The sequence below is a fragment of the Bombina bombina genome, chromosome 6 (assembly GCF_027579735.1).
Source record: "Bombina bombina isolate aBomBom1 chromosome 6, aBomBom1.pri, whole genome shotgun sequence".
Lineage (NCBI taxonomy): Eukaryota > Metazoa > Chordata > Amphibia > Anura > Bombinatoridae > Bombina > Bombina bombina.
The window spans coordinates 561,816,164-561,832,152 of record NC_069504.1 but is presented as its reverse complement, the minus strand read 5'-3'; the positions used below and the strand labels follow the sequence as shown (position 1 = coordinate 561,832,152).

Sequence of the window (15,989 nt, the reverse complement as noted above, 5' to 3'; positions counted from 1 at the left end):
ATGCTGTTCCGTGTCTGGCTCCGCCCCCCCTGTGCTTCCTTTTTTATGTTATGCTGTTTGGACTTGCAAGCACTCCCTTCTTGGTTTATAGCTGAGGTTTGGCAACTTTGGGGTGTTGTAGAAGATCCACAAGTATTTAATTCACTCAATTGCCTCTGTCTATACTTACATTATCACCTGTCCTGTTTTGTGTGCAGATTTCAATGCAGATCATCCTACAGTCCCTCCAAAACATAAATTAGTTTGCTTTTTCTAATGCGCAATAGAAAACTATTGCCTGAATTAGATTTGGCAGGTGTTAAAATACATATGGTGCTGAAACAGGATTTATGCACAAGGTATAAAACAGTTCCTTTGATATTATCTGAGGAAGCAGGACACCATACTAACCCTTCTACTGTCAGAAACACTTAAACATATGTCAGGATTAAGGCAACAATCTCCTGGATTATACCAAGGCTACGTTATGGAAATCTGCATGATATGTATTATTCTGTTTCATAAATCACTCATAGCAATGTAGTTATCCTACTATATAACTCAATTTAACTTCTAGCAGATAAGATGTATCTGTATATTTAAACTTTTATTAAAAACATACTCATGAGACAAACAACAGGATATTTTTTGTCTGAAGCAGGACTGTCTAACTTAGCCCTAAGCCCAAAGATGCAAATCTACAAGTCATGACTCATTCTCCATTTCTTAGTTTTCTAATTATGCTAATTTAAACCTGTGCATCTAATAATAAATTAATTTAAATCCGCACACTGGTGGGTAGAGACTGGGCGTGCTGGAGTATGTTGCAGAATTTAACATATGAACTGCATTATACCAATATACTGATTTTCAAAACATTAGTCAACAAAAATGTTGTGCCCCATAGCTTCAAAAACTTGAACCAAACTGAACTGAAGTATCTTGAAGCTTTTATATATATATATATATATATATGACTAAAACTGTTCTACTTGTGTTCTGTATTTGATAAATACTGTAACAACTTATTAAACAGACACTGTGCTGCGTGTAATGCATTATTTGTTTGTTTTGAAGAAACCCTGTGCTGATTAAATCCACTTTTTGCAGGTATGCACATCCCTTTCCAACAAAAAGGCTGTCCCACTTCTCCCAATTAGCCAGTAGATAAGGAATACATAGAGATGTAATAGACCTTTCCTTGATACATAGGTACATTATTGTAAATAGTTTTTACTAGAGATGGCTACCTGCGGCCCTCTGCACTTGGTGGTGCAGTTCTCAAGAAAAACAGAACTAACAATAGTTTTTTGGCCCCAGAAAAAAGCAGAGGTAAAATGTCTGCTTTGGGGTGACTACAACTCAAAAGAGCCCTCTGAATGGATGAACAGCAGTTAGAGGGTTCCCTGCAACCTCACCTAAATCTGGCCCTGCACCACACATTTTTAGGAAATATATTATTTCTTTATTTATATGCAGCCTCTAAAAGATTTGTCTGCGGTTCCCATGTGTTAGGAAGTTGGCCATCACTGTACATTTAAATTCAATGATTTGCAGTGAGTGGTATAATGGATTTGTTTGTACTGTTCTAACAAATAGACTTTTGCTTAGGTAATTAGCTCTATGTTCTATGAGCTGCTGTATTTCCACAAACACACAAAGAACATTAACCATGCAAACATTGTTCTAAAATCGAAAAACTCTGCATCAAAACAAAAAGCCGACAGCAGCTGTTAAAGAACATCACAGAACACACAACAGACTAGCAAATGACCTACAGCTTCTTCCTTCCCCCAAAGACCAAAAAAAACTGGTTGCAATCCTCAAAGGACTGGATAAGAAGCTTTGATTTCCACTTTAATATGTCTTGTGTTATTTTTCTTAACTAGGCAGAAGCTGTTAAATGCGTTGATATGTTGTGGGAATACACTACTCATTGCTGACAAGTGCAAAGGGCCAAAGATCCTGAAAAAAAGACTTATTTAGACATGACTTAAAAAGGGAAACCCACACAGTTATCAAGAGCAAACAGTATTTTAAAATCCAAAAATCTAAAGGAGGGGGCTTAACATAAATGATACAAAATGTGTGTGTATATATATATATATATATATATATATATATATATATATAAACGAAAGAAGTAGAAAGCGCACAAATGCACCTACATAGTGCAAATCAATTTATTTGAAACAAACACAAACGTGTGGTAACCCCCCCCCCCCGTAGGGTATCTACTCACAGGATCCAACCTCAAACTATATGAGGTATGTAAAGGCACACATATAAATCACAGCATAGAATGGAGGTTTACTGCAAATCCCAGGTCTCCTTTGTCCGTAGATCCCTGCTGGTAAAACTGTGAGTGTTTATAACACAGATGTTGGAGCCAAGAGCTGCTGTGGTCAAAACAGTGACACTGTGGAAGTCCTGGATGCTGTGCAATCCCCACCAGATATATAGTCACGACCACAAACAGACCGCTGAGAAATTTCAAAGAAACCGCTCACCTATTGCTATACTTAATTCTGAGTTAACTTTCAGATTAGAGAGCGCAATTCTGTGTTTTTGTAATACTGTTTGTATTATAATACATACATTTTCTTGATATATATATATATGTACACACACAAATAACCCTTGCTGTTTCTAACAGGCACTCAGGGTTAAAATATAGCTTTTAATATATCTAAGATTTATAATCACAGCAGTCATTAGTACACGAGGTTTAGGCTCACATAGTACATTACATTAATGTATATATATTAAATTAAAGAATTCCAAATGTCTTTGCCAGACTTAATAAAACAAACCTCCAGCACATTTTTAACGGAAAAGAAGGAACATTCTGAAGTTTCACCCATTTATTTTAGGTACCCTGTAATGTTGTATTTTATTTTTGTTTTTTAAATTAAACAAGAGTTTTTGCACCAAAAAATTTACTTTAGTGCAGATTTCAGTATAGAGGCCAGTTTAAACACACTGCATCTGTATGACTGTAAAGTATAACATGAAAAGGGTTAATCTCTTGAGCTTGTCTGATACGATAAGTCAGCTGGAAACGTAGTTGACTTTTTAAACTTTATTTCAGACACTGTGTTGTCAGCAGTGTAGCAGTGAACTGACCTACACTGCCTAACCCAAATTATTTCCATTCACAACCCAACACCATGCAGCTAAACAAACTGTGTGTTTCTCTTAGCACAAACAGATTACATGGTCTGACGCACAGGGAGCCAGTGACTAATTACAGATGGAAAACTACATGTTAACTCCCTCAGGGCCTCTACCCTTCAATCACAGGAGAGCTTTACTTTGCTTATAAAGTATTTTTGGTTTTGTGCTTAAATACTTATGAAAAGTGGTTTTCAATATCAGCAGCATTATGTTGAATGAATGCAGTCATGCTTCAAGCTTGCTAGTTTGTTTTTTTAAACTCTAGGCTTTCCTTGAGGACACTGGTCCCCATTCCCCCCTGATGTATAGAGTCCAAAGCTTTAAATATGGCTGTCCACCCATCTTGGCCTGTTACTTTGTCCTTGAGGACTGGGTAGGGAACTGCTGATTTTTACAATTCTCAAAGTATTTTTTTTTCTATTATATAAGTAAATATTGTCCAAACATCTCAAATATAAACTTAAAGGGCCACTGTAAGTAAATATTTTCTATGCCTGTTATTAACTAACTACCCCAAATACGCTTTTTATCAATAGCATTTCAGTAACATATCTCTACCGTATATCAGAAATCTTGTCTGCAAATTTAATTGTTTTCCAAACCCACTCCGTGGGTATCATTTGCTCTGTACCAATCCGTTTACAATACCTAGGTTTCAAAATGGCGCTTTAAACACAAAGTTATTGGTTTAAGTATTTTGAACATGCAGTGCTGAAAATAGTGGGCAGGATAACGTGACATCATCGGCCAATAAAAGATATAACTTTTAGAACGTTATGAATCTTTGTTTTGGAGAAAATATAGGTCAGTAGGTTTTAATTAATGTTTATTAACTTTAATATGTTAGTTGTTTAGCTTAAAAATTATAACAGAAAGTAATCCTTTAAAGTAGGAAAAGGGTCTTTAATCAGCAAACCTATAGAACAGCTTGAAAAAAAGAACAAAATGTGAGACAAAACCAAGCTCAGGTTAAATTTTTTTCTAGAAATGCAATGAAAGTTAATTGTTAGTGTTACTAACCTCAAGCACTTCGTAAAATTAAATTATTCATAATCCCAAACTGCCATTACAGTGGCAATGACATTCACTGTTTAGGCCTCATAATCTAGACAACACAGTGTTAATCACCTCACAGCTTACTCTATTTAGCAAATAGTTACATCTTTCTACAGTTGCACAATAGGAAAGCACAATAATTTGCAATAAAAGGTCAAAATGACTAATATCAATAATGTCCTATTGGCCCCCCAAGGTCACCTCCGTGTTACATAAGCTTAAAGGAAACAGAGTTTGTGCTCAAAAGAAAAAAAATCTAACTAAAAGGCATGGCTACAAGACTCTCATTGAGTGCAATTAAACAGCTTTTTTAAAGTCAAATACAAATTAACAGATTATTGTGTATTCTTATTATGTATTCTACTTTTGCATTTACAATAATAGTTTAGATTTTTTTTTAAAATTAATTTTAACTTCTGATTATTTTAAGTGGTATTTAACTGCTCAGGAACACCGACATTTTGTACCTTGTTGCTTATACAATGTCGGGCCGATTTAAAAAAAAAGGCCGAATGGCCCTGAATGTAACTATTTTTTACGTTTTCCTAGAAAAAGTTTATGCATATATTGGTTGCTTTAAAAATATGCACAAATGTTCTTTTTTGCATCATAGAACAGCTGAAATTGTTGTTACTTAGATGCAATGCTCCTTATTAAACTGTAGATGGCTCTATAATCAAAAATGTGGAACAAGAATCTGAAATCAGGAAAGAAAACATTTTGCATGTGATCTTTAAAATTTTTGTTTTTGAATCACAAACAGCTAACCTATTAGGTAAGAACTTCAAAAGATAAAGGGAAGTGGAAATAAATTGTTTATTAATGTGGTAAATGTCTCTTAAAATACGTTGGCATCACAATGAAAAATAAAACTGTAAAAATGAGTCATTAACATATGACATGCAGGCACATAAAAACAAAGTTATAAACCACTTACTATCTATTTTGTAATAAAAAACAGAGACAAATATTTTCAAGAATTAAACTGACAACAAATATATGGCAAGTTAAACAGCTGCATGGATAGTTCATTTTATGACTTTACAGCATTGATGGAGGGTGTCTGGATATTAAAGTATGCTGTAACTAAGACTTTGCCTAAGAAATAATTTATTTATCAAATCAATAGCTAACTATGTGGACTGTTGCCAATCTATTGGTTTAATAAGTGGTTTGGTGAGGTGGATGATACTTAAAAGGGACATTGAACACCTTGAGACGGTAATCTAAAATGATAAATCATTTATACAAAAAAACCTCTGCAATATATTTTCATTATTTAATTTTGTCCCCTTTTTCCTGTAATCACATTCTGAAATTGTGAGCTGTTCAATTCATGTGAGAAATGGAAGTGCAGAACACTTATATTCCACACAGCCATTGGCTGCACACTCTAGTGACCTATTTATAACTGTACCTAAGTGGCCACAGCAGAAAAGGTAACCTAAGTTACAACATGGCAGCACCCGTTGTTTTATAGAAACAAAAACTTTACACTTAAAGTATTTTGTTAATATTTTTTTAAAAAAAAAACAACTAATGAAACTTTAAAAATACATCTATATGTTATTCTCGGAACAATTTTTTCTTTGAATGCATCATTTTATCTAATATTTATTTAGTGTTTAATGTCCCTTTAAATGTGAATCAGTATTCAACCTTTGTCATTATTTATTTTTGGAAGCTCTCTCGTTTCAATATAAATAATAACAAAAGCAACAACATTGGCAATGTTTACAAACAGTAAATGCTAAAAAACTGCCTTTTATTCTAAAGTGATTTTATATACTGCTAGCCAAATATGTTTTATCTATTTATTGAACATGTTAATTCTGCAGACAGTAAGTACAATATGGGTAGGCTGATTATACCTGCCAGTAATATGTAGGCCCACAGCTTTCAAGACAAAGGGAGAGATGCAAACTAGGACAGTAAAACACATTTGCTTTAGAATAACATGAAGTATTTTATTTGCGTCTAGCAACACAAAATCAACAAAGTATAGATAAAATGGTAAAACTGGATCTCCTGTTCCTTAAATTAAAAATAATTATTTTTAACTTTGTATTATTATAAGCACTGAAACTACTCAGCCACCTTAAAGGGATATGAAAGTTAAATATACAATTTTAAGTAAGTTTTCAATTTACTTCTATTAACAAATTTGTTCTCTTGGAATCCACTGTTTAAGAGCATACACTGATAAGCTCCGGAGCGTATAATGTTATACATTGTTGCAAACAAACACTGCTGCCATATAGTGCTCAGGGCACACTCCTGAGCCTAACTATGTATCCTCTTCAATAAAGGATACCAAGAGAATGAAGTGCATTTGATAACAGAAGTAAATTACAAAACTATCAAAATGGCACACAATCTTTTTTTTTTTTACTTGAGTGTGCCTTTAAGTAATCCAACCCCAGCTGCTGTACAAATTGTTTGGTTTAGGTATCTTGCAGCGACTTCAGCTGTTAAAACTGATTTCAGTAAGAGGTGTAATTTCTCCTCCTAGAGGATGACCTGTAATGGGTATAATGTTCTCAAATAGGGACGTTAAACTGTAAATAAAAACTATGATGATATATTCAAAGCGAAGATTAGCTGCTTAAATACTGACGATGTGAGTTTAAAGTTGTAGTTTCTATAAAGTACTTTAGTTTACAAAAGCCAACCTGAGCAAAATCAAACCTATAGAACACAAGAGATTTCAACAGCTTGTTCCCTGCCTGACACCTGAATGTATGGAGCAGTCGTACTATATTCCCATAGCCCATGCAAACTGCTGTAGTTGAGATGATAATAGGAAAAAATTACAACTACTTATAAGAAAAAACTAGCCCCCAGTATCTGCACAATATATTCCCCTGCTATGTAGAACATTTGTGATATTCAAGCACAGCATGCATTAGGCTTAGACAATACAGAGAGGAAATAAAAGGTGGGAGAACAGTATCCATGATCAGCACAAACCACTGAAACAACTTGCCACTTCACAGGAACATCTACATTCAGGCTACAAACAAAACACTAATCGTTTTTACCCTTGCTCCTTGTATGTTTCTTCATAGACTGATAAAAGAACAGGAACAGATAAAGCCATACATTTACCTGTGTATTAAAGGGCCATGATACCCAAATGTTGAAACACTTGAAAGTGATGCAGCATAGCTGTAAAAAGCTGACTAGAAAATATTACCTGAACATCTCTATGTAAAAAAGAAAGATATTTTACCTCAAAAGATCCTCAGTAGCCACATCCCATTGTAAAGGACCTCTAAGCAGCAAATCAGCATGTCTGTCCCGGGACAGCTAAGGGAGTGAGCTTACGTGCACACTCATCTTATTTCCCTATTCAGTTTAAGGATCATGAGATCACAGTAAAAGAGTTCATGACCTCAGCACTGCTGATGCTGATTGGCTGCTGTTCATTTTTTTTTTTTTTTTTTACCTGCAGCTGAGCAACAGCTGAGTATAACTTTTTACACAGAACTTACTCTGCTGAGCTGAGGAAATTGTGAGGTAAAATATCTTCTATTTTTACATAGAGATGCTCAGGTGATATTTTCATGTCAGCTTTTTACAGTTATACAGCATCAGTTTCAAGTGATTTAGCATATGAGTATTATGTCCCTTTATGTTGTTCCAAGGTGTAGAGTTAGAGTGGGCAGTGAACATATTGCTACAGTTCTATATAACCATTCAAGGGTCGCTTCCCAACACTCCAACAACTTTTCAAACACTAAAAAGAAAGCAACTTTGAAAACCAAAATAACCTTTTATACCTAATACTAGATTATATCTGTTACAGGGGCATTCATTAAAGTTATCCTGAATTAATTAAAGCTGTGGGAGCATAAAAGAGCATAAGTACCTTAACAATGAATCGTTGGCTTTTCCCTTCTGCACATACAGAATTCAGGAGGCAACAGAAAGCGATTGAGGAAGCTGTACCTTTGGTGCTTTTACATGAAAGAAAAAGCCTTTGTAAGCAATGTATGTGTGCTCTTTTAGTTCCCTCGCAGAATCAGGATACCTTTTATGTGGATTACTACATACCTTTAAAAGTATTAAAACCATACCTCACAATAGAGAGATATTTGTGTGGTCTCACATCTTAAACAAATACACTGGCATAACTCCATGTTCATTTACTCACTTTAAAGTGTGGTTGTTGGTCTGTTATTTGGAAATGAATTAATGACTATATATATGTCTGCTGAAGTATATGACAGAATTCTGCTCTGCACTATATTGTATATTCCCAAATGAGTTTATCATTAATGGTTTAAACCTACAACTAAGTGAACAGGTACTGCTAGTATTGCAGTCAACCAATTAACCAAGTCCTCTTGTCAGCATTAATAGAACATATACCGCTCTAACTAGACAAAAAGCTTGCATGTTAGTAATGAAATGCATATAACCTTAAAATTTTGCTCGAAGATATTGATCATTGATTTGTTCATGCAAAACACAATATAAAAAAAATCACCTAAGAAGTGATAGGGTCTGACAATTAAAAGAGTAATATAACCATATATTGCAAAAAAATATTTTTCTTGCAAGAAAAATAATAAAATAATTGCATATGGACATGCTTTTATCTTAAAATGAGCTTCCTTTTTAGCTAGGGTTTAATCTCTGATGCCACATTCAGCATACCAAAATATAAATAAAATGATCAGCTTTCATTTTCACAGTATATAGATCAATGCAGTCTATCTCTAGGACTGCAGCACCCCCTGCATCTTGTATGTTACTGCGTCTCTCCTCTCTGCCTTCATTTTTTTCTACATCAAGAAAAGCAATAATGGCATTAGACCATATACTGCTTTGCTAAATTAATGTCAAGGAAATAAAAATGTGATGAATTTTATAACTTGCTAATACGACTGCTTTTACCTGAGCAGACCTACTAAATATTAATGTGTAATTTAACTTTCATTGCTCGGACAGTAGTATCAACATAAAATGAAAATTGTGCTGTTACATGTTTTGTTTGCTCTGTGATTTCTTTTATATATATATATATATATATATATATATATATATATATATATATATATATATATATTATTGCTTTTTTTTGGTTAATCTAGCAGACATCAGCTGTTTCTGTATACTGTCTTCTCCTGAATTAGACACAACTGTTAAAATGTAAATTGCAAAACTATTTTTAGCTGCTTGGAGGATAAAAAAAAATATTCCTGGCCTCAGGAAAAATGATTTGAAGCATTGTGTTCATTTTGTTTATCAAGCAGCTATTCAGCCTCTAGTGGGGCCCAAGTGCTTATGCAAGCAAAAGCTTTTTAAAAGTGCCTGCAGCTGCAGCCCTGGCTTCCAGGTAAACTGCAGGTTCAGAGCACAGCTGCCCTGGGCTGTACAAACCGTTTTAGTTCCATCTGGAAGTAAGGTTAGAAATTGATTTCAAATGATTGTTTTATCTTACAGGAAAAAAAACACCCAACACAAACTAAAAGAATATCAACATCAAAACTTGTGAGTTAAGACTAAGCACCAAGCCAATTTTGCTTTCACTGTTCTAAAAGTACAAGCAGTTCATGCAGGATATTCCATTCAAACGATACTGCTCTGAGTTATGACTCATCCAATTGCACCTGCGCCCATGTGTTAAGTACTGCCAAATAAAAGCCCTACATCCATTTACACAACAAAGAGATGTACCCCGCAAGGCAGCACAGCTCTCCCTCCCTCTCTTCTCATTTGTTCTGAGCCGGCGAAAAAGAGGGGGGTGAAGAAGGAAAAAAAAAAAAAAAAAACTTCCTCTAGTGCACAGGGATTTTCACCTCACGTGGATTTTTAAATGCGGATTCATTTACAAATAATTTTCTTCCTTTAAAGAATAAAGCATATTTAATACCACAAAACACCCTATAGCAAGATTATCACAGCCATTAATGATTTTTTTCCCCCCACCAAAACCCTTCCAACCTTTTTCATCAAAGCCCTTTATTCTCTAAGGATATATTTTCAAGCAAAGAGGGATCAACAAACTAGTTGCTTGAAAGCCTTCCTGATGCTAGGCTGAAGTTAGGAAAGGCTTAATGAAAGCTTTAAAATCCACCAGGGTTTCACAATGAACATCTGACTTGGTGATTTATGCATATTAATAACCTCAGTCCTACTGAGGCAAGTTGAGCTGTACGTGTCCTCCGAATCTTAATGTCTTTAGCTCTATTGGGATTATTACAAATGTAAATTTTGAAGATTCTTGGCTATTAATCTCTGTCTGTCCTCCTGCTCAGCAACATAATGACTAATTAAACATCAAAAGACCTGTACAGAAGATCTTCTTTGACAGCTACTGGCCCTGCTCTCCTCCCTTGAGAGAAATTCAAATGACAGGGACAAGGGGGTAAAAGCATATGACTCTGCTACAAATCATTGCTAGGAATCTAAAAACGAAAACATCAAATGCGGATTTAGACCCAAGGAAGCCCTTCCATTGATCACAACAGCCAAATTAAAGAAATGGTACAAAATGTAGTTTACATAATGATTTCCTTGACCTGCTCACAGTGTCCTGTGAATCCAATTTATTTCCTTAATAAATTGAACAATGCAGTACTTACAGAAGAAGGTAAGCCAGGAGGGACCTTTCTTATTTTCTTTGTTTGTACAGGATCTGCACATACGAAAGAAAGAGAATTACATGATTTTAAAGCTTAACGCCAACAAACTAATCAAATTATAACGTATTGACATACAACAAAACTATTGAATATACATATTATTTCGTAAGATATTATGATCAAGTGATTGTTTTAAAAAAAATACAAATATTTGTGTCAATCTGTCTAAAATATTGAAGCTTACAACAAAAAATGCACATACTGCAAGAAAGTATTAGTCCCACTGCAAGTTATGTGTGGCCTTCAAAAGTTCCTGCTGCTAATCAAAGAATGAAACAATCAAACTTATGCTTACCTGATAAATTATTTTCTTTCTTGGTAGTGAAAGTCCAGAAATCTAAATTCTTACATATGGGAATAAATTACCTGGCCACCAGGTGGAGGCAAAGACACCCCAAACAGGGCATTCCTTTATCCCTCTAACTTCCTCTACCCTCCCAGTATTTCTAACTGAGGATAAAAAAGCAAAAAGGATATAAAGAGGTAAAGAGGTGCCAATTAGACTTCTGCCACAAAAAAATTGAAGGGCGAGTTAATGGATTCTCACTGTCAAGAAAGAAACAAATTTATCAGGTAAGTGTACGTTTGATTTTCTTTCTAATGGTAGTGAGTCCATGAATCTAAATTCTTACATATGAGAATCTATACCCAAGCTGTGAAGTCCACCAATAATTTAGGGGAGATGACAGTTAATGTAGTCACCTAATTACTAGGCACCACTGCCTGCAGAACTTTTCTCCCAAAAGCTGCCTGTGAAAGTATGAAGAGAGGACCAGGTTACAGCCTTACAGATCTGTTCTATCAAAGCCTCATTTTTGAAGACCCAAGACGTGGACACCGAACAAGTGGCGTAATACAAGTAATACAAGCTGGAGGTTGCAGTCCCGCTCCATGTAAGCCACCCGAATAATACTTCTCAGCCAACAGGATCCCTCGATCATGAGCCGTATCTCGGAAGTTTGAAATTGAGACGAGAAGCCATCAGATCTATCTCCAGAAACCCCCCATCGAACACCATCTGATTTAAAGACCATTCTCCTGAGTTAAGAGGCTGACGGTTTACATAGTCCGATTCCCAATTTTCCACTCCTGGAATATGAATTGCCAATATCAGACATCTGTTACTCTCTTTGACTTTAATTCAAACAAAGAAGTTGGGTAGGATACCCCTTTAAGCACTCTATTCCTTCATATGTGTGTATATACATCAGGAGTGTATTATGGCCTAGACCAACAAGGCCCATGCCTAGGGCGGCAGATTTGGGAGGGAACCAAGCATCATTCACTTCTAAGGCGAGCTCATGCTGCGCACATTGTTTTATCAGTGGTCTGGAGGTGGAGCTAGAGCTATCGCTGAAGAGAAGCAATTCAGCGTGGGACGCATCCTCCAAGGTAACAAGCGCCCTCCCCCCCCAACACCAATGTTTTTTATTAGTGGCTGCAGCAAAGGAAAGAAACGTTAGCTTTTATTCTAGTACAGTAATATATAAGCTGTAGAACAGGACACAGCAAAAAACAGTACAGTGTTTTGCTGAGTCCTGCTCTTCTACGGCTTATATTTGACTGTACTAGAATAAAAGCTACATGCTTCAAGTTTGACAACAGATCTGATAGCTTCTCTAGCTATGCCAACTAGCCTTTTTTGTCAACAAGTTAGGACACTGAGGGAATGGCGGAACACTAAATTAGACACAGCAAGGAGGTACCCGCCAGTTGAAAGATCCCAACGGACTTTCATATAGTTTAAAAGATATATACTGTGTGATACAGCGCACTATAAACTATAATGATATTTCCCTGCATCATTTAAATAATGATTGCATATGGGATATTTTATATTTAAAAATACTGTTGCATGGACATGGCATTTAACCAATGATGCAGACACTTTTTTATTTTGCTGTGTCCCTGAATTAGTTATTAACCCCTTAATGACAACTGACGTACCAGGTACGTCATGCATTAACTTACAGTTAATGACAATAGACGTACCTGGTACGTCAGTTGTCTAAGAGAGTGCTGGAAGCGATCGCAATCGCTTCCAGCAGCTCTCAGGGTATTGCAGTGATGCCTCCATATGGAGGCATCCTGCAATACCCTTTCAGAAGACTCCGATGCAGAGAGAGCCACTCTGTGGCCCTCTCTGCATCGGTAGCGATGGTGCCGGTTCGTTGGTGGGTAGGAGCGCAACAGGGAGGCGGGTGGGCGGCCCATCGCTACCCGGCATCCGGCTCCTGTAAGTGCAATGTGCACGCCGGGTGCCGGGAGCGTGCGGGGGCGCGCATGCGCGTGCGCGCGCGCGATTAGCTACCCACACTGACACCAATGAGTGGGAAGAGGGGGGAAAAAGTAAATATATGAGGATCTGGGAGGGGGAGGGGGTTGGGGTATTGTGGGGGGCTGCTACACTACAGAAAAATTTAAACTATCAATAAAAGATTAAAAAAAACACTTTTTTGGGGGGCAAATTGGGTACTGGCAGACAGCTGCCAGTACCCAAGATGGCGGCAATTAGGTAGGGGAGAGGGTTAGAGAGCTGGGGGGGGGGGGATCATGGAGGTTGGGGCTAAGGCAGGAGTCCATCACAGCTAAAACATTTTATTTTTTTTTATTAAAAAAAAGAAAAACTCCTTTTATTTAGTACTGGCAGACTTTCTGCCAGTACTTAAGATGGCGGGGACAATTGTGGGGTGGGGGAGGGAAGAGAACTGTTTGGGAGGGATCAGGGGGTGGGATGTGTCAGGTGGGAGGCTGATCTCTACCCTAAAGCTAAAATTAACCCTGCAAGCTCCCTACAAGCTACCTAATTTAACCCCTTAACTGCTGGGCATAATTTACGTGTGGTGCGCAGCAGCATTTAGCGGCCTTCTACTTACCAAAAAGCAACCCCAAAGCCATATAAGTCTGCTATTTCTGAACAAAGGGGATCCCAAAGAAGCATTTACAACCATTTGTGCCTTAATTGCAGAAGCTGTTTGTAAATAATTTCAGTGGGAAACCTAAAGTTTGTGACAAAATTTGTGAAAAAGTGAACTTTTTTTTTTATTTGATGACATTTGGCGGTGAAATGGTGGCATGAAATATACCAAAATGGGCCTAGATCAATACTTTGGGTTGTCTTCTAAAAAAAAATATATACATGTCAAGGGATATTCAGGTATTCCTGACAGATATCAGGGTTCCAATGTAACTAGCGCTAATTTTGAAAAAAAGTTGTTTGGAAATAGCAAAGTGCTACTTGTATTTATGGCCCTATAACTTGCAAAAAAAGTAAAGAACATGTAAACATTGGGTATTTCTAAACTCAGGACAAAATTTAGAAACTATTTAGCATAGGTGTTTTTTGGTGATTGTAGATGTGTAACAGATTTTGGGGGTCAAAGTTAGAAAAAGTGTGTTTTTTTCAATTTTTTCCTCATATTTTATATTTTTTTTATAGGAAATTATAAGATATGATGAAAATAATGGTATCCTTAGAAAGTCCATTTAATGGCGAGAAAAACGGTATATAATATGTGTGGGTACAGTAAATGAGTAAGAGGGAAATTACAGCTAAACACAAACACTGCAGAAATGTAAAAATAGCCATTGTCATTAAGGGTAAGAAAATTGAAAAATGGTCCGGTCATTAAGGGGTTAAAAACATGCTGTGTTTATATATTTTCTCCCTCCCCTTTTCTCTCTCTCTCCATCCCGCCCTCCCCTTTTTCTATCCACCCTCCCTCCCTTTCCCCCCTCCCTTCTTTTCTTCCTTCCTTGCCTACCTTCTTTCCCTTTCTTTCTTCCTTCCTTCCCTCCCTTCCTTTCCCCCTTCTCTTCTCTCTCTCTCCCTTCTTTCCTTTGCTTCCCTTTTCTCCCATACCATCCAATCCCATCTCTTCTCTCCCTCCCCTTCTTGCCATTATCTCAGGGAGAAAATGGTATGTGAATGATGCATGCAATTCAACATATCTGAGTGTATGCAAATGTGTGCTAGCCCTGGAAAACATTTACTTTTGAATTGTTCTGAAAAATAAATAAAATGTAATTTTACAACCTGACCAGAAAAATATTAAGGGGAAAATAGGCCTAAAACATTTTCTTTTTTTTTTTTTTGTGTGTGTGTGTGTGTGTGTGGGGGGGGGGGGGGCGCAGCCGAATTTTAAAGTGCCTAGGGCAGCACAAAACCTAAATACCCCACTGATATACATGTAGGTGTGATCACTCTATAAAATCAAGCACTTTATTTCAACTTATTAAAAATGGGTCAAACACATTTAAAAATCAGTGTTCTGAGGTTAGATAGATTATTGTACTTCACAGGGCAATATCTGCCTTATAACCATGTACTGATCTGATAATCTATGAGTATATGAGTGTTTGATAGCTTAGCTTGATTTGCTATCTCCACTTATTGCACAGATTGCTTAAAGGGGTATCCTACCCAACCTCTTTGCTGGAATTAAAGTCAAATATCTTTACCTAGATACACAGCACCTAATTGAATCAAAACAAGAATACAGCTACAATTTAAAGGGACACTGAACTCAATTTTTTTCTTTTGTGATTCAGAATTTTAAGCAACTTTCTAATTTACTCCTATTATCAAATTTTCTTTATTCTCTTGGTATCTTTATTTGAAATGCAAGAATGTAAATGTAGATGCTGGCCCATTCTTGGTGAACAACCTGGGTTGTCGTTGCTGATTGGTGGATAAATTCATCCACCAATAAAAAAAATGCTGTCCAGAGTTCTGAACCAAAAAAAGCTTAGATGCCTTCTTTTTCAAATAAAGATATCAAGAGAATGAAGAAAAATTGATAAATTGAAAAAACTCATTTCCTGAAGAATGGGTTTGGGAGACATCCACTAGGACAGATAATCCCCGGTGACTGCATCCAATTTTATCACCTGAGAGAGATCTGAGTGATCCTTGTTCCATTGCCTGAGAATACACAATTGTAGAGGTCGCAAATGAAATCAAGCAAATGGCATAGCGTCCGACGCTGCAACCATCAGCACGCAAAGTCCAATATCCGGTGGGTGGAGCGTGCGACCACTACATCTGTGCCAAGCCTATGTAAAGTGGGGCACTGAAAAGCCTGATAAGTACTAGAATGGTGCCTTTATTCACGCTCTTAGTGT

The 15,989-nt window shown here is 36.5% G+C and overlaps 1 protein-coding gene across 4 annotated transcripts in view; it reads right to left on the bottom strand.

The window, feature by feature from the left end:
• TCF12 (transcription factor 12) overlaps positions 1–15,989 on the bottom strand; it is a 954,287-nt gene that overhangs the window by 95,349 nt on the left and 842,949 nt on the right. For all 4 annotated transcript variants that reach the window (XM_053717513.1, XM_053717514.1, XM_053717515.1 and 1 more), the window contains one exon: positions 10,806–10,858. In XM_053717513.1, the coding sequence (XP_053573488.1) occupies positions 10,806–10,858 (53 nt within the window). The remainder of the gene's footprint in view (positions 1–10,805; positions 10,859–15,989) is intronic.